Here is a 22267-nt window from a genome sequence, read left to right as displayed (position 1 = left end):
CACCGGAGTTAGTCAAATGTGAGGAGAACCAGCTCTCATACCTACAACTTCACTAGTGACCATACTACTTAAACTTCTCAAAGGTCCTACTTCTGTAAAACAGAGATAATATCCTCTATCTCATTATCTTTATTAAGTTCAGATTATGACTATGATGTTTACAATGAAACACAATATATGAAGGGTCTTACACGTAGCAGACACATTCCTTTTTTAATGTTCTTCCTTCCTCTTGTGCCCCCTCCTACTACTGCTAAGGTAACTGTACTTTAAAAACACTTCCCTTGGGGATTATCTCTTCATTATTTTATGAGTGAAAAAGTCAAGGTTTACAAAGCTTCTGGGATCTGACCCTAAGGCCCACATTACTGATCACTGTGTTACATGGTGCTTTTGATGTTTTTAAAACAATGTATGTATGCAGGAATCAACAATCTTTTCCTCTAAAGTATGAGGTTTTAGGCTTTGCCGGCCAGGCAGTCTTTGTCACAACTACCCAACTCTGCCACTGCAGCATGAAAGCTGGCATGGATAAGACATAAATAAATGCCTTTGTGTATTCTAATAAAACTTTATTTACAAAACAAAAACAGGCAGCTAGTCAGATTTGATCATAAGCCAACCCCCGCATTCATGGATCAAACTTAAGATCATACAAAGAGTTAGTTGCTCAGTCATGTCCGACTCCTTGCAACCCCATGGACTGTAGCCCACCAGGCTCCTCTGTCCATGGAATTCTCCAGGCAAGAATACTGGAGTGAGCAGCCATTCCTTTCTCCAGGGGATCTGCCCAACCCAGGGGTTGAATCTGGGTCTCCTGCATTGCAGGCAGATTTCTTTACCATCTGAGCCACCAGGGAAGCCTTGGTATTTACATAGACACTGAAACAATATGGCTGAAAAGTTGTATCATGAAGGCATTTAAATGCTTTTTCAATGTGCATCAAGTTTAACTTGTTTTCATTTCCGATAATAATGTATATGGGCTTTTACATACTCAATTATCCTAACTAACTAATCTAAGTTTAGATCAGTGAACCAGAAAAAATATCAAAATACCTTAAAAGATAGTAGAGGATTATTCTGTTCACTTATTGGAAAAGACTATCATCAGTCCAAAAATTTATCCAAATATGACCCTAGTAGTCAGTTACTTATCCTTCATAAAATGAGTTTATTCCTCACCAGTATCACTGATTTATTCAAAAACAAATCTCACAATAACCAAAAATGCAGCACCCTTCAGTTGCAAGTTTCATCATGTGACACAATGTAGTCTGGAAATGCAGGGGATTAACAAACTAGCACAGAGTCAAGGTACATATACAATTAAATAACAGAACTTCGAATTTTACTTCTTTTTAAAACAAAACAAAAAGATCACACACAAAAGAAAAACAACCTGAAGTGCTGCCAGCTTCCTCAAAATCAATATTCCCAAGGTGCAGGACCCCAGCTACTACCCGGAACAGATCAAGCTTTTCTTCATCATCCAAGCCAATCTTTTTCATGGCTGTGCACATTCTAACAAAATCTCCATGGTCATCCAACAAAGGATCTTTCAAGGAACCTGCCTTAAGATGCTACAAAACAAGAAGACATCAATTACCTGTGGTCTACACTGCTTAAGTATCACCAACACAACTACACAAGGTCTACTAACGCTCTATGTAACATGCAAAAATAAAATGTGTCATTCAGAAAACTTTAGTGTTTCAACACATTCAAAAACTGAATGACTGGGCAAAGTGTACACAGGCTCTATATATTATTTCTTTCAATGATGTGTGAATCTACACCTGTCTCCATAAAAATTTCAGTCAAAAATGCAATGAGATGTTTTCCAATTTAATTACAGTTTTAACTCTAAAGATAAGATACTATATAAATATATAAATTGAGTGAAAATGAAGGAAATATCAGTGGTTGAATCAACATAAAACCAAAGATCAAAAAAAACTGAAGTTTTAAAAAACTGTCAAAAAAGTTTAAATCTGAGCTGTACCAGTATTCAAAAGCAGTGAACAGTGGAAAGTCTAACAACAATTTTCATGGCCTGGGAATTAATTTTTAAGCCTTTATCTATTAGTATATATGAGGTAAAGTATATTAGTAAGCATTATGCTTATGCTAAGAATTCACACAATGACTGAAAACATTTCAGAAAAAATGGAAGAGAAAATTTGCTTTCTTTCTTAAAAGAATGTTCATCTAATGTGTTCTTTACTAGAACCTATAATAAACTCAGAAAAAGGAAGAAAAGTCAGCCCTGCAGAAACTAGAAGGAGGAAAAACAAAAGTTACTGGACACAGAAAGACTGGACTAGCAATTTTCCAGAACTTGAGAATAAATAAGCAAAATTAAACATGAGGTAACAGTGTCGGAATTAACTGGCCATTCTAGACATCCCTAGGAGAGTCTTTTTTTCCTCCGGGTTGCCAACTGCTTCCCAGCTCAAGTTGTAGCTGCCTTTCCACAGTCTTTAAAATGTTAAATTATGCATGTGTAAAATTTCTGGAAAATGTCTAGACAAAGAAATTTAATTTTATTTTTCAAAGAAGCAAACAACAACATGCAGCCAAATTTAAAAGAAAACACATATCATGCAGAATTTTTAGTCTTGCAATTGATCAGTTACTTCACTTGCAAACTGTTTCTAATCAAATGTCTGTGAATATATTGCTATTATAGCAGACTAAAAATACTGCATTCTCCTAAAAATTACACACAGCTTAAAGACACGCCAATGGAACTAGGCAAAGAATTCTGAATAGTCAAAATGATCACCTCATCCTCCTGATACAGAAAACAATAAAAAGTAATTTAAACATATTAAATCCATTAGTCACTTACATATTTTTATATATAAACTCAATAATGTGAATAAGATTCTTAACAATGTATGGTGACTCTAGAATCAGAAAGTGAACATTTTCTTCTTAAGAGAGTACAAACAGTGCAATATTCTTTGGAAAGTAAAATAATAGTCTTCTTTCCTCTCCACTCAGTCTTTCCCACGCCAGAAGATTAAGTATATATATGTATGTGTTTTTTAGCTTTGGGATAGCAGCAATATCCCACTAGGGAATGTCCCAATTATCTTAGTGAAAGTAATACAATTTCTGTATTTCAATGGTACCTTGTAAAAAGATAGATTATCATAACAAAAGAGAATACTGTAATAAGTAATAATGTCATTTCTTAAAGTCTCTACCATGGATGTTTACAATTTATAATTCAGACATCTGTATCTAAAATAATAAATAAAATATCAATTTAAACAAACATTAACTGCAGACTCATCTGTTTAGAATTCAAAATAATGGGGATTTTTATTTGTTTTCTATTCTTTTCTATGAATATATTAAAGATATAATCCTCACTATCTTGAAAGTAGTCAAAAACATCTAACTCACTCAAATGCATCTAACTCAAATGCAGAGACATTAAAAACTGAATATAATAAAATTTTGTTCAATTACACACTCAAATCTTTTTAAAAAATTAATAAAGACAATATTAACTAGTCCCTATAATTAATCCTGACTTAGTATTTCATAATTTAAGCTGCCTGAGTAGCTACACCTTCATACCACTTACCACTTAATAAAATTTATAAAGGTTGTAGATTTTTAGATTAAGGATTTTATGCTTTTAAAGTAATGCTTACATACCTGTGGCGGATTCATTTTGATATATGGCAAAACCAATACAATATTGTAAAGTTGAAAAATAAAATAAAATTTAAAAAAAATATAAAAAAAAGAATAAAAAAAAAAGTAATGTTTAATGGTATAATTATATTTAATTAATCCTAGAAATACAATAATTTAGTAAAAGTTACACATAAAACTAAACTTTTCATAATAAATTACAGAAACATGCTGCTTTAAAGAGAAATATCACAATAACACATAAGAACTAGTTCACAACAATGCTCACTCTTTGTGTACATCAAAGCTCATTTCAGCCTTGACACAGATAATAAATTATAAAGAGCATATTTTATATTTAATCCTAATGGTTAATATGAGAGTAAGTTTCAAAGCTGTTAGCAAAGGATTTTTAGGCAATTTGATACACTCATGTTTGGAAAATAACAGGAAAAAAAGTGCACTGAGGTCCCACCAAGAAGACCCAGAACCTGCAGCTTCTAGAGATAGCAAAAGAGGAATAAAGTGTTTCAGGGCGAGAGAAGCGTGAGTGACTGTGAAGGTTTTTTATGCATAAGCCTAAAGTAAGAAATCTTACTTGGGCTTCAGAATAAAAACAGAATGTATCTTTCAGCACAATTTTTTTGCATTAAAGATTATAATTTGTTTTAACAGTCTACTTTACCTCAGGAGTTTTTCGGTTCTGTAAAATCTGTTTGTCAGTTTCTTTGTTAGCAAAGTATCTAGTGCAGCCTCGGTTTAAATACTATGACAAAGAAATTTAAAATATCATTAACAATATTATCCACAGGAAAACAACACAAAGGCAAACACAATCTATCCAAAAGTACTAACCATTTCTACACATAACCTGATTATCATTTAATCTCTCAATTAAAATCAGTACTTCTGTACATCATAAACACTTTACTTCTATTAATCAAACCAGGGATGGTAAAACTCTTAATCTGAAAGTTGAATTAAATGATTAACAGAAAAAAAACAGTACCACAAAGCTTTCCTACTTTTAAAAGGGAGCAATTTTAAATCTTTACAAGATTTGACCCACACTGTGGTTTAATATTTTGAATAATACTTTAAATTCTGAACAATTAACAAATAATATCCTTGAGTTTCTTAATTTCTGGTTTTTACAATCAGTCCTTCAAAACATGCCTTTCATCAGATCAGACTGACCAACAGTTAACACTAACTGTACATAAATTACATTTGCTTTATGAACCTTCACAGGTATTCAAATAACAATTTCAGCTTTTACCTCAATGATTTACTTCCCTGCCCAGAATTTAAGATTAAGTGCTTTGAAAACCCAGAACAAAGCAAACAAATGAAAAGAAAATAATGTACTGGTCTTCAGCAGAATCTATTACCCACAATTAACAGGTGGGGGTTGTTCAGGAAGGAAGAGCACAGGGAACAGGATGAGAAAATTGTTTAAACATCTCAGCTTTTCTTAAATCAGGTCACTAGGGAGAAGGCAATGGCACCCCACTCCAGTACTCTTGCCTGGAAAATCCCATGGACAGAGGAGCCTGGTGGGCTGCAGTCCATGGGGTCGAAAAGAGTCAGACATGACTGAGCGACCTCACTTTCACTTTTCACTTTCATGCATTGGAGAAGGAAATGGCAACCCACTCCAGTGTTCTTCCCTGGAGGATCCCAGGGATGGGGGAGCCTGGTGGGCTGCTGTCTACGGGGTCACACAGAGCCGGACACGACTGAAGTGACTTAGCAGCAGGATTCTACTCTCCCATGACATGAATTCCAAGATTAAATTATACAGATACCAAGAAAAAATTTACAGTAAATTGAATGATTTAGGGATAAATACTGAAGATAATCAACGCATTATCTCCCACCATTATAATGAAATATTAAAATACAGTTAAAACCAGAAAATAATATCCAATGAATTTTTCTTTGCAGACTAAAATCTTGAGGGAAAGAATAAAATAAAAGGGATAATACTGGTAAGCATTTTCAACTGACTTTCAAAAAAGAGCTCTTTTATTTAGTAGGATAATAGTAGCTTAACTATATGGACCCAAAACTAATGTTTTCTTTGCTAGCAAGAATTTTATCCACCTACTGCAACTGTTTTTATCAAGTACTAGGTTTCTGGACAGATGGACTTAATATTAAAATCTAAGAACAATACGTGTTTCTTCTAACTTTTCTGTAACTAGAAAGCTGTAACTATTCTAGTCACCCATTCTCATTCTATCCAAGCCTTACTTATATTCAAAGATCCCTGCATGACTATAATGAACGCTTCCATGGAACATGTGCAAAAATATTTCAAATTTTTGAATAATGCAAGCATTTTTAACCTTTTATTTTCTAAAATACATGTGTAGTTAATATGGATGTTTTTGAACAGATGTAATTCAACAATTCTTTGTATACTGATTTGGATAGAGTCACTAATTTGTATACAGCAGTGACGAAAAAATCTGGGGGGCGGGGGGAGTGTTCACTCTACTGCAGTTTCTCCTTTGTCTTTACAACTTTATCCCCGAGTTATAATTCGAGGCCTAAACTAAACCAGAGAAAAACCTGATGAAGTGACCAAGACTCGAAGTCACTCTAAGGCAGGATAATTTGGGGGAAGGAATATAGAGATGCATGTCCACCTGCCAGAGAGGAAGATCCAAGACGGCAGATGTTTTTAAGTAAGAGCTAATGCTGTTCCTCTAGTTTTCCTCTTACCACCAAAAGGACTCCCTTGTAAGAGGAAATCATGCCCCTAGGTCACGCCACAGGGACAGGAAACTCTGACCTGATAAAGTGTTTCAGAGGCCGCCCTCTTGGGGTGGCTTTCCTTGTGCCAGGAAAGACTACATTCTGAGACACAGAAACCACGTTCCCAAGCCCCCAAGTAGAAGGAAACACTGTGTTAAGACAACAGGCATGTCACTTTATCCTTAACTCCGTGTTGACAAAGCCACATCAACATTATTAAATTCCATGTGAGTCATATTAATTTATAGTCTTTTTCTAAAAGTCACTGTAGAGAAATGCCTCTTCTACTGTCATCAAGATACTGTGGGCAACTAACAAATTCCAATTAATTTGGTGAGTTCTAGAGAAGGTTAAAGGCTTCCCTCATAGCTCAGCTGGTAAAGAATCTGCCTGCAATGCAGGAGACCTGGGTTCAATTCCTGGGTTGGAAGATCCCCTAGGGAAGGAAACGGCAACCCACGCCAGTATTCTCGCCTGGAGAATCCGATGGTCAGAGAAGCCAGGAGGGCTACAGTCCGTGGGGTCACAGGAGTCGGACATGACTTAGCGACTACACCACCACCACCACCACCACCACCACTGGAGAAGATTAAACATTGCAGAACTACATACACAGATGCAGTTATACAGCATTTTAGAACAACAGAGTTTTTAAATGTCCAAATATACATTAAAAGAAATTGACTGAAGTAATAAAGAGAAGCCAGGTTGCAAACACACACACAGAACAATCATTAAATATAAATGTGTGTCATGATTCTCAAGTGGAGGACTACTGGCCAAAAAGGACTATGAGAATCACCTGGAGAACTTTACACCCACTGCACTTCCGACTTGCCCCCCACGATTCTCAGGTCCCAAATAGGGATGCCATTTTCCAGCTGCGAACTTGTAAATTACACTAACCACTCCCAGTCACCACTTCCTGAAACTGAACACTGACTTGTGATCCTTGGCATTCCTGATTTCCTCATGCTTCTCTCACAACTCCACTTGGGCTTCCTTTCTTAGACAGCTCGTCTTACTCATCCTCTTTACCTCTAGAGTTTGGATCTTGGCACATGCTATTCTACATTATGCAATCTCTCTGCACAATCTCATCTCCTCACTCTCACAGTTCTAACTATCATCAGTGTACTGACATCTCACAAACCTATCCCCACAGCTCTGACCTGATCTTATCCCACCCAACAGTCTTCTGAACAGCTCCACTTGGATATTCCACAGACTCCAAAACTGGACGCATCCTACACACCACAAATCTTCCATCTGGCCCCAACATGGTATTTATAGCCACCCAGTTATCCTAATCAAATCCTGGAAAATAATTTCAGACTCCGCCTTCTCCTTACCTAATTCAGTCTCCAAGTCATGTCAATTTTACCTCCTGTTTCACATATCCTCTCCTCAGTAACCCTGCCATCGCTAAACCAAATTCAGGCACTGAGTAACTGCTATGTCACCGACAGGTTCCCAACTCACTTATCCATGGTTGCAATTTATCTCCATCCCCTCCTCTACCACCCCATCCCACCCCCCGCTTAAAGCTATCTTCCATACTAAACCTGAAGTTAAGTACAGATCTGATATCCAACTTTCTTCCTAACACCCTTTAACCACTCTTTACTAACTACAGAAAAAAGACCAAACTCTCTAGCTTCAACTCCCATTCTTCCTGTCCTTTGCTTTAAGCTATTTCTTGCCTTTCTTTGTTTATCTTTTCGCATCTACCAGGAATACCCTTTGCATGTTTCCTCCTCTAATTAATACCTGAAAATTCCTCAGGATTCTGATCAAGCATCAATCGTTCCAGTAAGGTTTTTTCCAAAATTATCAGTTTCCTATGCATCTCTCTCACTCATTTAACGTATCAGTCAAAATTGTGTGCATGTTTTCCACCAGTTTCTAAATTGCTCAGAAGCAGGAACTGTGTATCATTTATCTTTTTAACTATGTCACAATCCTGGTACCCAAAGGGTAAGCAATAAATATTTGTTGAAATGAATTAAGGAAGACAAGTAGGGATCTTTTATTAATATTAATTCAGTGGTCAAACTTTTTTTTTGTAAGTAAGTCAAAGGTAACTGTAAAGCTAGCATTACAGAACTATCATAAACTACTTACTGAAGATAAATTGATAACCAATTGATATAACTGGTTTAGCATCCTTCCTTTTATCTACTCCATTATGTATCTTCTCATATAGTGTTATAAACTGAGCAGTAAACCTCCATACAGATCCACTTATTACAGAAGTCACTCTATTCACAATACACTGAACTTAAGGTAAGTTATATGTAACTAGACATCAAAATCCACTGAATTAAGTTTTAGAATAGAAGACAATTCAATTTGCAAAAACTGTATGAAATTTCTTTTCATCCAACCTACCCGAAAATTATCTGGAGAGCTCAAATGAAGTCTTTCCCTAATATCTTCAGAAGCACCAGCACATAACCTATAAAAGATATGATAATTCCTTTCCTCTTTGCCTTGAACACAGATCCTAGATTTCTCTAGAAGATAATGTGAAACAAATCCTCCAACAACTGAACTCTAGAAAACAAAACAGAGAGAAATTATGGTTTTGCATCTGAAGTCTTAAAGTATAACCTACCAGTGTCAAACTATCTTTCCTAATAACCATTTGTCTATCAAAGAGGTTGCAATATTTATCAAATAAAGGGGAAAAACACATAACTATTAAAAAAACATAAGCTTTAGAATTTACAGAGATCACAGTGAACATATATATTCTCCCAAATATCTAATAGTAAGAGAAAAATTTTAACATATTTGCCATGAGTTCAAGTACACTACCAATTCTATCAAGACCTTTTGCTTTTTCCAAAAACACTTCCCAAATATATTAACCCAAAACTCACTCTCACTTACCTTTTCATTGAAATGTATTTCTACAAATTTCCCAAATCGACTACTATTATTGTTGCGAACAGTCTTTGCATTTCCAAAAGCTTCTAAGAGTGGGTTAGCTATTAAAAAAGAAATGAAAATATGCCATAAAAATTAACATGAAGGAAAATTACAAAGTAATATACATAGTGTTTCCATTTATTAATAAATACATATAACTAGAAAAATATTCTCGAAAAACTAACATGAATGAATTCACTTGTAATGTCAAATCCCACAAATATTTCTTGACTCCCCTTATGTCAGGCCCTATTAAAGTACAAGAGATGGAAAATTTATTCAAAATTTATCAAAAGAAAATATAAGTGTTATGACAAAGATGAAATTTTCAAAAGTCATTAGATTACAAAATTTATAGCTCAACTTTAAAAATTACTCTCTAAATATTTTTATAGTTTCCACATCAGCCCTACATGAGCAGAAAACAGCAAACCTCCTATGATAAAATACAGGCAAAATGTTATTAGTTCACCTACTTTTAAATATATATATTAACATAACCTCCAGATTTAACATACATGCACATCCAACAAAACCTAACAAATTCAGTTTATAGAATTACCTACAAAAGGTTCTCAGAACAATAATTTTTGAAATACCAATGAACAAATGTAAAATTTTAATTGTCTTCATTTTAGAATGTCTCTCTCACACACACATACACTCTACACTACTGAGTTACTAGAGTCCATTCATGTACTCCCCATAGTCTCAACTATAATTATACCAGATTAGTGTCACTTTTACTCACACATTCCTTCAACAACCTCATAAACTGCTTCATATGTTTATTGCTCGAATATTTGTTATGAAATAGTCTAAAGTCCATCTCTCTTTGTCTGTCCACAGTAGAAAGCTTAACTAGTCTCCAAATCCAGTTAAAGATCACTCCTAGGTTGCTTCACTTGCTAAAATAAGTAAGAAAGTACTAAAACTGAAAGAAATGTTAGCATGTATGTCACTTCAAGATGTCTATGGTCCTGCCAGTTAACATACACTATCCTCCAATAAGGGGCTGGAGGAAAATGTGGAATAACCCTTTCCACTGGTCCTCAACTACAGCCTGTTACACATCACACAGTGTGTTCTCATGACAGAAACTAGGCTTAGATCCAACTCACAAGTGAATCTGTGCCTCACATAATCAAGTCGGAATATTGATTAGTATTTCATTAAATTAATCCCTAATTTGTTTTTATTTACTCATTCAATTTTAAACGACAATTCTCTCACTAAAGGCACTTTACTGCGATTATACTTTGGTGTGTCACCATACCTCAGTGAGAACTGTACATAAAATTAGAAAATTATTTATATCAAGAAATATGAAAAATCTTATTGATGTAAACTTTAAAAATGTTTATTAGAGTAGAATTTATATTCATGTACATGGATATTTTACATAATTGTGAAAAAGTGTATGTAACTTCTGCCTGCCATGATCTAGTAAAATGCATGAAGGCTCCTGACAAATCTTTGTTCAACTAAAAATTTTTTTTTTAAATGTCAGGAGTATTAAAAAGAGCACTTAGTAGATTATGCAATTAAGATGTCTGTCTTTATGTCCCTTCTCCACAACTGATAAGCTATTTACTCTTCAGAAAGTCACTTAGACTCTTTTTACCTTAGTTTTTCATCTGTGGAGCAGGGATAAAACATTACCTACCTCGTATTCTGTGAAGATGTAAGTTAGGTAACCCATTTTAAGCAAATCAGACAACACCTAATGGACCCCACACATGTCAATATCATCATCATTATTAAATACTGAGTGTCTGGTAGGATGGGGGAGCCTGGTGAGCTGCCATCTGTGGGGTCGCACAGAGTCGGACACGACTGAAGCGACTTAGCAGCAGCAGCAGCAGCAGTCTGGTAGGAAAAAGTGAGGAAGTGGTGAGGGACGTGTCAAGGAGGCCTGAAACACCTCAAAGAACTACAAGGAGACCAATGTGACTAAAGCATGAGGATTCACAGGAAAAATGACTCAATCAGACCAGAAGAGGCAGGTACCTAGCCACAAAGAGCAAGGTTTAACCCTGAGAGACATATGAAGCCAATAAAGAGCTTAGAGCAAAACAGATCATTCTAACTTCCACACAGAGAATAGATTAGAGGAGGGGAGACTAGAGAGGAACCTGTGCTCCAGAGGCTACTGCAGACTTGCCTGGACCAGCAGAGTCCAAACAGGGTATGGAACGACTGTCTAAGGGGTATACAGACACTGACTGCTTAAGGAAATCAACATACAGCCTCTTGCCTTCCAAGTGTACTCTTTTGTTAAAATGATTTCCCCCAGCACCTCAATTCCAAATAACCCTCTCCTTTTTTCCTTTACTAAAACAAGGTCAACAAAATGCACAGGAGGCCAGAAGGCTTCATGTATTCCTTTCACTCACTCACAGCTCCATAAATGATAATGCACATGCCATGTATCAGGTACTATTCCAGGGATTCTGAATCTATAAAATCTCTGCCCTCTTAGTGTGTACATGGAGTCAGGGGAAAAACGACATTAAGTAAATGACAAGATAAAAACGGAGCAAAGATTTGTAAGAGATTGGAGTTTTCTGATCTCTGTGAGAACATTCCAGACTACTTAGAGGATTCTTCTTAATTTCAGTACATATCTAACAATAAAAAATAAGAATTTAAAAAGTTCTATCACCTTCAACAATTCTATCATCAATGTCTTGACCGGATCCATAGGATTCAGTCAGATACCTGTTTAAAATACAGGATAAAAAAAAAAGTTAGATGACAGTGATATTGCATGCATTATATGGCTTTTTAAAAATATTTTTCTTTATACATTTTATTGAAGTACAGTTGATTTACAATGATTCCAGTGCATAGCAAGGTGATTCAGTTATACATATATACATATTATTTTTGAAATTATTTTCCATTATAGATTATTTTTTTATATTTTATTTTTAAACTTTACACTATTGTATTGGTTTTGCCAAATATCGAAATGAATCCACCACATGTATACATGTGTTCCCCATCCTGAACCCTCCTCCCTCCTCCCTCCCCATACCATCCCTCTGGGTCGTCCCAGTGCACCAGCCCCAAGCATCCAGTACTGTGCATTGAACCTGGACTGGTGACTCATTCCATATATGATATTATACGTATTTCAATGCCATTCTCCCAAATCATCCCACCCTCTCCCTCTCCCACAGAGTCCAAAAGACTGTTCTATACATCAGTGTCTCTTTTGCTGTCTTGTATACAGGGTTATTGTTACCATCTTTCTAAATTCCATATATATGCATTAGTATACTGTATTGGTGTTTTTCTTTCTGGCTTACTTCACTCTGTATAATAGGCTCCAGTTTCATCCACCTCATTAGAACTGATTCCAATGTATTCTTTTTAATGGCTGAGTAATACTCCATTGTGTATATGTACCATAGCTTTCTTAACCATTCATCTGCTGATGGACATCTAGGTTGCTTCCATGTCCTGGCTATTATAAACGGTGCTGCGATGAACAGTGGGGTACACGTGTCTCTTTCCCTTCTGGTTTCCTCAGTGTGTATTGACTAGAGTTCCCTTTGCTATAAAGTCAACCTTTGTTGTTTATTGCATATCTATTTTTTTAATTAGAAATCTAGCATTCTAGTCATACTAAGTGATACTAAGAGGGATCAAACTGTCATAAAATTTTTAGGCAAAAATTCATAAGTTTTCTGAAATATATATATTATTTACATATGCTGCTAAGTCACTTCAGTTGTGTCCGACTCTGTGCGACCCCATAGATGGCAGCCCACCAGGCTCCCCCGTCCCTGGGATTCTCCAGGCAAGAACACTGGAGTGGGCTGCCATTTCCTTCTCCAATGCATTAAAATGAAAAGTGAAAGTGAAGTCACTCAGTTGTGTCCGACTCTCAGTGATCCCATGGACTGCAGCCTACCAGGCTCCTCTGTCCATGGAATTTTCCAGGCAAGAGTACTGGAGTGGGGTGCCATTGCCTTCTCTATTATTTATATATATATATATATTTATATAAAAGCTTTTCTACTACACTTGCTAAAGACTTGAGAAAGAACATCAAAAGAAAAACAAGATGTGGAAAAACTGGAAAACATAAACTAAATGAAATGGGAGCACTGAATATGAAACAGAAAAAGTGAAATGAACTAGATAAAAATAATATATCATCATATAATAGAGTTGTTTTTAAACATGGCTGCTTATTAGAAACATATCTGGGGCTCTGGAGAAAAAAGAGGCAATATCTAGGCATTTGTATTTTTCAACAAATTCCAAGATAATTCTGCTATGTATCTGGATTTTAAAGTGATTACAGGTTTTTCTATTAAACCATAGTTCTGGTGATATAGAGTTCTATTATTTTTCTGTTGACCAATCATAATACAAATAGTACTGAGTGAGTAATAGTTACATAGCAATAGTAAAAGATGTTTATCAGTTTTCACAATCAATAGCCAGACAAAAAATAAAAAATAATTGTAAGTCATAATGGAAACATGATTAACCTAACATTATAAAATAATTATATACAATTTGGGGGAGTCGAGCAGAATGATGCGTAAGTGGAAGTGTATACATGTATACATGTTTTCATCTGCCCAGCCAGTCTATGTCTTTCGGTTGGTGCATTTAATCTATTTACATTTAAGGTAATTATCAGTATCTATGATCCTATTACTGTTTTCTTAATTGTTTGTGGTTTATTTTCTGTAGGTCTTTTCCTTGCTTGTGTTTCCTGCCCAGAGAAGTTCCTTTAGCATTGTGGTAAAGCTCGTGTTAGTTAGTGTTAGTGTTAGTGTTAATAGCTCAGTCGTGTTCGACTCTTTGCAACCCCATGGACTGTAGCCCACCAGGCTCCTCCATCCATGGGATTCTCCACGCAAGAATACTGGAGTGGGTTGCCATTTCCTTCTCCAGGGGATCTTCCCAACCCAGGGATCGAACCCAAGTCTCCCGCATTTAGGCAGATGCTTTAACCTCGGAGCCACCTTAAGGCCAAAGCTCATGTGGTGGTGCTAAGTTCTCTTAACTTTTGCTTATCTGGAAAGCTTTTGATTTCTCCATCAAATCTGAAGGAGAGTCTTGCTGGGTAGAGTATTCTTGGTTGTAGGTTCTTCCCTTCATCACTTTAAATGTATCGTGCCATTCCCTTCTGGCTTGCAGAGTTTCTGTTGAAAAATCAACTGATAGCCTGATGGGAATTCCCTTGTGTGCTATTTGTTATTTTTCCCTTTTAATATTTTATCTTTTCTTTAATTTTTGTCAGTGTGATTACTATGTGCTTATCCTACCTGGGACTCTTTGTGTTCCTGGACTTGGTTGACTATTTCCTTTCCCATGTTGGGGAAATTTTCAGCTATTATGTCTTCAAATATTTTCTCAGGTCCTTTCTCTCTTCTTCTTCTGGGACCCCTATAATGTGAATGGTGTTGTCTTTAAGGTTGTCCTAGAGGTCTCTTAGGCTGTCTTTATTTCTTTTCATTCTTTTTTCTATCTTCTGTTTTCTGGCAGTGACTTCCATCATTCTGTCTTCCAGGTCATTTATCCATTCTTCTGCCTCAGCTATTCTGTTACTGATTCCTTCTAGTGTATTATTTATCTGTTTGTTTGTTCTTCTAGATCTTTGGTAAACATTTCTTGCATCTTCTCCACTGTTTTCCCAATATCTTGGATCATCTTCACTATCATTATTCTGAATTCTTTTTCTGGAAGGTTGCCTATCTCCACTTCATTTAGTTGTTTTTCTGGGGTTTTATCCTGTCCCTTCATCCGGAACACAACTTTCTGCTTTTTCATCCTGTAATGTGGTCTTTGTTTTAGCTGCTGTGTCTTCTTGCTTCTTCTGTCTGCCCTCTGATGGAGGAAGCTAAGAGGCTTGTGTAAGCCGCCTGATTGGAGGGAATGGTGATGGGAAATGCTGGGTCTTGCTCTGATGGGCAGGGCCTTGCTCAGTAAAGCTTTAATCCAATTATCTGCTGATGGGTGGAGTTACATTCCCTCCCTGATAGTTGTTTGGCCTAAGAAGACCCAGCCCTGGTGTCCATGGACTTTAGAGCAGGGTTAATGGTAACCTCTAAGAGGGCTATGCCATGGGGGACCTTCCAGGACTGCAGCTGTCAGTGCTCCTGATTCTGTGATGAGCCCTTGCCGACTGACACCTCCACAGGAGACCCTCCAACACTAGCAGGTCGTTTTAGTTCGATCTCCCCTGGGGTCACTGCTCCTTTCCTCTGGGTCTTGGTGCATGCGAGACTTTGTGCCCTCGAAGACTGAAGTCTGTTTGCCCCAGTCCCATGGAAGTCCTATAATCAAATCCCCCTGGCCTTCAAGGTCAGATTCTCTGGGGATTCCCAGTCTCTTTGGCAGGTCCCCAGGCTGGGTAGCCTGACGTGGTGTTGAGAACTTTCACAACAGTGGGAGAACTTCTTCAGTATTATTTTTCTCCAGTTTGTGGGTCACCTACCTGGCAGGAATGGGATTTTATTTTCTTGTGATTGTGCCCCTCCCACTGTCTCACTGTGGCTTCTTCTTTGTCTCTGGACATAGGGTATCTTTTTTGGTGGGTTCCAATGTCCTTCTGCCTGGTTTTTCCACAATTGCTGCAAGTTTGGTGCTCTTGCAGGAGGAGATGAGTGTATGTCCTTCTATACTGCCATCTTGAACTGGCAGCCTATATTTCCAATTTTAATATTATTTAACACATCTAACATTGAAACCTGAATCATGTACTGGAATGGCTCACTTAAATATTATAAATTTGTATTTAAATGTACCTACTATTCTATTATAGCTTTTCTGATATTTAAAATCCTATTTGGATGGTTTTTGACATCTAAATCAGCATTATTTTTTTAGAACTCTTTGGGAACATTCTGATTTTAACCAACTATTGTATCTGAAATATGATATACATTACACATAGAAATATTTATCTTTGACACTGGGAGGAGGGCTGCGGGGAGGTAGAAACAAGGTCAGTCATCATAAACTTAAGGTAAAAAATTATTCTGACCACTCTAATAGCAGGAATATTGAAAACAGAATGTAATGGTTGGATTTTGAAGGAATGGTTGGAGATTTCCCTTTGCCTAACCAGCACTGGTCTCCTCTAGGATCCTCCTGAGAATACCATGTCAGAGCCAGATTTCAAAAATCTCCAGCTTAGCTTCCACATAAGGTGCCTGTTTTTGTAACAGAAACAGAGCCCACCATTTCAAACTATGTCATAAAGCATGCAAAATATGCAAGGTTAATCTGGTCAAATCTCAAGGAGATCTTTGTAACTCTTTGTTCATATCATGTTCAAGGCAACACTCTTCACAAGAATCAAGAGACGGAAGCAACCCCAGTGCCCACTGATGAGTGAATGGATAAACAGATGTGATATATAAACATGACAGAATATTACTCCTTAAAAATTAGGAAAATTCTAACACATGCCTCAACATGGATGAACTTTGAGGACATCATGCTAATGGGGGAAAACCAGTCACAGAAAAATAAAAAGTTGTACATTTCACCTACATGAGGTGTCCAGAGTAGTATCAAAAAGGCAGGAAGTAAGAACAGTGGTTGCCTGGCATTTGGATTGGTCAGGGGGAATGCAGAGTTGTTTAAAGGGTATAGGATTTTAGTTTTGCAAGATGAGAAGTTCTGGACATTGGCTGAACAACAATGTGAATGTACTCAGCACTACTGAACTGTACACTTAGAAATATTGAAAATGCTAAATTTTATGCTGTATATTTTTTACCACAACTAAAAATAGCCAACTTGTTCAAAACATTTTAGGTCAGCTAAATATTCCTCACCTTAGAACAAATTTTGTATTTTCCGTTTTGCCAGCTCCTGATTCTCCAGATACAATGATGGACTGACTCATCTTGAGCACCTTCATGTCTCGAAAAGCCTTATCAGCTGGAGACAAAAGAATACCACACTGTTAGTGAGGAACAAAGTATTAAATAAAAATTTCCAAATGATAGAAAGTCCATTTACTAACAAAAAGCACTTGCGCTCAAAGAAATTATAAATGTGTATTTACAGTTACCAAAATTTTTAAATAAAATCATTTGAAAGTACTCAAAACATCTCTATAAGTATATACTTTAAATATTCTCTACAATTATCCTGACAGCTAACTGATATGAAATCCAAATAAACAACTCTTGTATTTGCACTAGAATGTCTCCATATTATGAGCAGTGGCTCAGCTTTTCCTAATACCAGAACATATTTTCAGAGAGATGAAAAATGCTCACTATACATAACTAATGACATCCCCAGAGAATTAAACAAAAAGTAACAAGCTAACAATTAAGAAATCTGGCAGCTAAAATTTCTGCTGGAGAAAAAAAGAAAACACAACTGCACAACAGATCTGTGGTGCTTTTTTTTCCCTCCTGTAATTCTACCATTAAACATAAACATCTTGCAGAATTTACCAACATTTCAAAAACGGAAAAATTAACTGCTTTCAATTGTTTAGAGATGCCATTATTTATACATACAATTTTTAACTATCTTCATTATCCTCCAACAATTTAAGCTGTATCTTTTGGACTTTGCAGACAAGATGAGCACAATTTGATTCTGTTAAAGTGGACTAAATTAAAGTAAATTTAATTAAAAGTGAGGTCCTGATAAGTTGGGCCCTATAAGGCAGCTATTTCTCACCCCAGGCAGGTGCTACCCGTACCAGTGAAGAAGGCTCTACAGATGGCTTTTTCCCTAAGGACCCAATGCAAACTCATGCAAGACTGTTCACATCCCTTTGACCAATTCATCAGCAATCTGTTTCACTCAATTCTGTGGAATCGTTGTAAACACTTTTTAGTAGTAGTAAGCAACTACATTTTAAACACATAACTCTGTCTAGTGATGAACCTGCTCACCATTTCGCCAGCTGATAGAACACATGCAGATGCCCATCAGAGCATCATAGAACCAGCTGCACTGGACTTGGTGCACATATTCACTCTGCTTAGCAGCACCCAGAACATGTGCAGCCAAATCTGGAGGTGAAGCCCAGTTAAGCCAAAACACAGGTACGAAGAGAAACTAACTGCGCTAAAAACCTGAACCAAAACGTGTCACAATTTAACTGCTGGTTATGTCTGAATTTCAAGGCTTAGCTAACATCTCTGTACTTGTAGTCACCAGCTATGGGGGATGCCTCTCAAGCAACTCTATCTCTGCTTTTCAGAGCTAAAGTGCTTCGAGATGAGAGACAGTACCCAAGAAAGGCAAAGACAGATGCTGCTGCCCTTCCATGCAGATTCTCCAGAAATATGAAACATGTGTCACTGTCCATCCTTTACAATTTAAAATGCCCTGATGAGGGATAAGGCAGGGAAAGTGTTTGTTCTCACATCCCCCTTCTAGCCTAGGTAACACGCTCACAAGTAAGAGTAAGAGCAAATGGTCTAGGCCTCCTTCTTAGTTGTGGAAGGAGGACACTTTAAAGATGGAGTCAACGGCCATTAAAAAAAATACATTTGAATCAGTTCTAATGAGGTGGATGAAACTGGAGCCTATTATACAGAGTGAAGTAAGCCAGAAAGAAAAACACCAATACAGTATACTAACGCATATATATGGAATTTAGAAAGATGATAACAATAACCCTGTGTACGAGACAGCAAAAGAGACACTGATGTATAGAACAGTCTTATGGACTCTGTGGGAGAGGGAGAGGGTGGGAAGATTTGGGAGAATGGCATTGAAACACATATAATATCATGTATGAAACGAGCTGCCAGTCCAGGTTCGATGCACGATACTGGATGCTTGGGGCTGGTGCACTGGGACGACCCAGAGGGATGGTATGGGGAGGGAGGAGGGAGGAGGGTTCAGGATGGGGAACACATGTGTACCTGTGGCGGATTCATTTTGATATTTGGCAAAACTAATACAATTTGTAAAGCTTAAAAATAAAATAAAATTTTAAAAAAAAGAGAGAGAAAAAAAATAAAGATGGAGTCAAACGAAAACATTAGGTCACATTTTATTATGACCTACTTTCAACTGGATAGATGCACTTAAGAGAACACAGGCATTTAACAAAGGTAACGAGGTACAACCACCCCATGAGTCAGCAGCAAAAGTATTCCTCCCCACCCTGTATGAGCGACACGCTCCTAACACAGTGACGCAGTCAGGTGCACACAGGCCTTCATACATTCAATTCATGGTGTCTTTTACTAATCCAAAAGAAAAACTGAATGAGTATGTACAACTGAAATAAAAATTAAGATATAACGAAATTACTTACCGATTGCAAACACATGGGGTGGCATCGTCCCAAGAGATTTTCCTTGGTACGACTTTATTGAATCTGAAGAATAGATTTTAGGTATGTCAAAGTATGGGTTCACTGCAATCAGAATGTTGGCCACATAGGTCTAAGGGGGAAAAGCGTAAACATTAAATTTTCTAATTATTATTTTCATTTAAAATCAAACAAAGCTCATAAAAGAAAGAACATACAGCAAGTAGACACCCCCAATTCTCTCTGTAACTAGAACTCCCAAATCTGCATTTCTAGCCCTCAACATTCCCTGATCTCTGTTGGACCCATATTTCTTCAACACTTAATAAATATTTACATCTTCTTATCCCACAGGCATCTAAAACTTGCCACATCCAAAATCAAAATCGCCTCTCTTGACCTCCCTTTGCATCAAAGGAAACACACTCCTTCCACCCTCCCTCCCAGGTTCAAGACACCACCACCAGATCCACGTGCGCAGAGCTGAGCCTCTACTCCTCTGTCTCAGACACCTTCTGCTGACTCCACTTACAACATCTGCTCTATACCTACAGCCTGCATGTTGCTTATCTGTACTCCTTGTCTAGACTACTTTCTTCACTGAAGAGTGTAGCACAGATCACGGAACCCTCAAGGTCTATGCCCGTCACTGAAAACCTAGGATTGATTTAGCTCTGCAGTGACCACTTGGTCCCAGACCTTTGCAAAACACCATATGCTAACTATTGCCTAGAACACTGATGGGCCAAATGTTTGATGAGCAATGAAGCTTCCTTTCAAATGTGAAATTTCACCGTGGCTTCAAAAGACCAAAAAGAAAAACAAAATGCTACCAACAGGATTTATAAAATTCTTTGTGGGTAGAAAGAGAGTTGTGGTTTAGCAATTGGTTTTTGTTTGCAGACCAAACTAGGGCATACAGGACCATATTTTTTTCTCTTCTGTTCTAGCTATGGAAGGGAAATGATGTGGAAACCCCAAACTCTCAGCCTGCTAATCTAAAATTCAGTGAATGCTCTCAAACCTGCTTCCTGGGGTGGGGTGAAAAATAAATTCCAGTTAATAATCTTTCCATGGGAAACGAAAGGAAAGTAAGAGAGACTTTAGTAACCAAGGAAAATGTTAAATGTCTAAGGGAGAAAGGTGGCAATTCTGGTCAATGAGAAGTATAAAAATATCCAACTCAAACTATTCTGAACTGCTTCACTCTCTTACATATGTTACAGTAATAATCATTCTGCTTGTGTGTTGCTGATATTTAATGGTTTTATAACTAAAAGGCATAACTGGCTAGGCAAAAACCCACCAGTTAATGGCTTTCATTAACTTTGAAAACACTGGTTTTCCAAACAAGAGCTGTGATGCTAAACAGCCACTGTCTAACAGAGGTTGTACACCCAACTGCATGTACATCTTAGGAAAAGAATGCCAGAACAAATAGAAATAATTTTAAAATTCTCCAGAGTGATGCAGACTCATACATGAGGAACAAAAACCTAAAATTTCACAAATAAGTAATTATTTCTATCAGGTATGTGATTCGGCAGAGACTTGTTGATCAAATGCAGTGCTCATCTTTTTATGAAAGTACAATGAATTCTGCATGTAAACCTTCAGTTATCAGTGGCCACAGTCGGCCAATAGAACATCGCCATTGCATAGGAAACATTAATGGATCAATGAAAATTCCAGGGTGAGAAGTTTATGCATAATCATTCCAAATAAAAACCAACCATCTCAATGTTGTGTTTTGTTGAGTAAGATGATTCTGTAAAGGTAGTTTAAAATGTATAAACTTTAAGAAAAAGATATTAAAACAATTAAAATTTGCTCAGGTAAGTAAAACTGATTCACTATCACCAAGTAATGTAGACATGTAAAGAAAAAATAGTGGCCAGTTCTACCTGAAAGATGGTTACAGCTATATCAACTTTTACTGACCTGTTACAAGTTAAACTGCTTTAACAAACAAACTTTAAAAACTTTATTATTTTAGTACCTAAAACATTTAGCACACATTAGACACTCAACATTAGTCTGCTGATTAAATGAATTTTGCTTCCAAATATATTTCTAAATAAGAATAGCCATATCTATATTAACTCAAATATACTATTTAGTTGACTTTGGGGGGGAAAAAAATAAAGAGAAAAGGAAAGACTTAATACTATGTATAAGCGAGGGTAAATTCTTTTGGAAAAGACTAACTAGATTAGTTCTATTTCCCAGCTGTCACTACTTGGACAGATGGCAAAGACTAAAGGTAATTTAGTCAGAATTAAGTAAGTACAATTAGGCAAACTGATAGTGATATAAAAAATTAAGAACGTCATTTGATCTAGGAAGTGTCAAAGAAGCCATGTGTTTTCTTCTTTCAAAAATAATGACGAGCCCCATCTTTATAACAGGAGAGCTACAGCAGGGTAATTTATCTCCAGCCAACAAAGGAACCTGTAACTAGAACAAAACCTCATACATGCCCAATGAATCATGATCATTAAAACACACCATTTAAGCATTCATCTGAATGCTATGGTGCAAACCCTATTTAATACATTAGAAGCACTGTCTTTCATTTTTAAATATCCTGGGCTTTTAGGAAAGTTCTCTCTTTGGAATCAAATATCACAACTATTCAGGCTC

The 22267-nt window shown here is 36.7% G+C and overlaps 1 protein-coding gene across 7 annotated transcripts in view; it reads right to left on the bottom strand.

Annotated features, from left to right (window-relative positions):
• Positions 1 to 22267, bottom strand: part of MYO6 (myosin VI) — a 157367-nt gene that overhangs the window by 68846 nt on the left and 66254 nt on the right. For all 7 annotated transcript variants that reach the window (XM_086316879.1, XM_086316877.1, XM_086316880.1 and 4 more), the window contains exons 5-11: positions 19628 to 19757; positions 17166 to 17271; positions 12017 to 12072; positions 9313 to 9410; positions 8809 to 8973; positions 4340 to 4420; positions 1403 to 1583 (exon numbers count right to left, since the gene is read on the bottom strand). In XM_086316879.1, coding sequence (XP_086173005.1) covers positions 1403 to 1583; positions 4340 to 4420; positions 8809 to 8973; positions 9313 to 9410; positions 12017 to 12072; positions 17166 to 17271; positions 19628 to 19757 — 817 coding nt within the window. The remainder of the gene's footprint in view (positions 1 to 1402; positions 1584 to 4339; positions 4421 to 8808; positions 8974 to 9312; positions 9411 to 12016; positions 12073 to 17165; positions 17272 to 19627; positions 19758 to 22267) is intronic.

The sequence above is a fragment of the Bos grunniens genome, chromosome 9 (assembly GCF_055505025.1).
Source record: "Bos grunniens cultivar Pamir isolate PY7600 chromosome 9, Bosgru_T2T1.0, whole genome shotgun sequence".
NCBI lineage: Eukaryota > Metazoa > Chordata > Mammalia > Artiodactyla > Bovidae > Bos > Bos grunniens.
The sequence above is the reverse complement of the archived record's forward strand: the minus strand, read 5'-3'. Positions and strand labels throughout refer to the sequence as shown.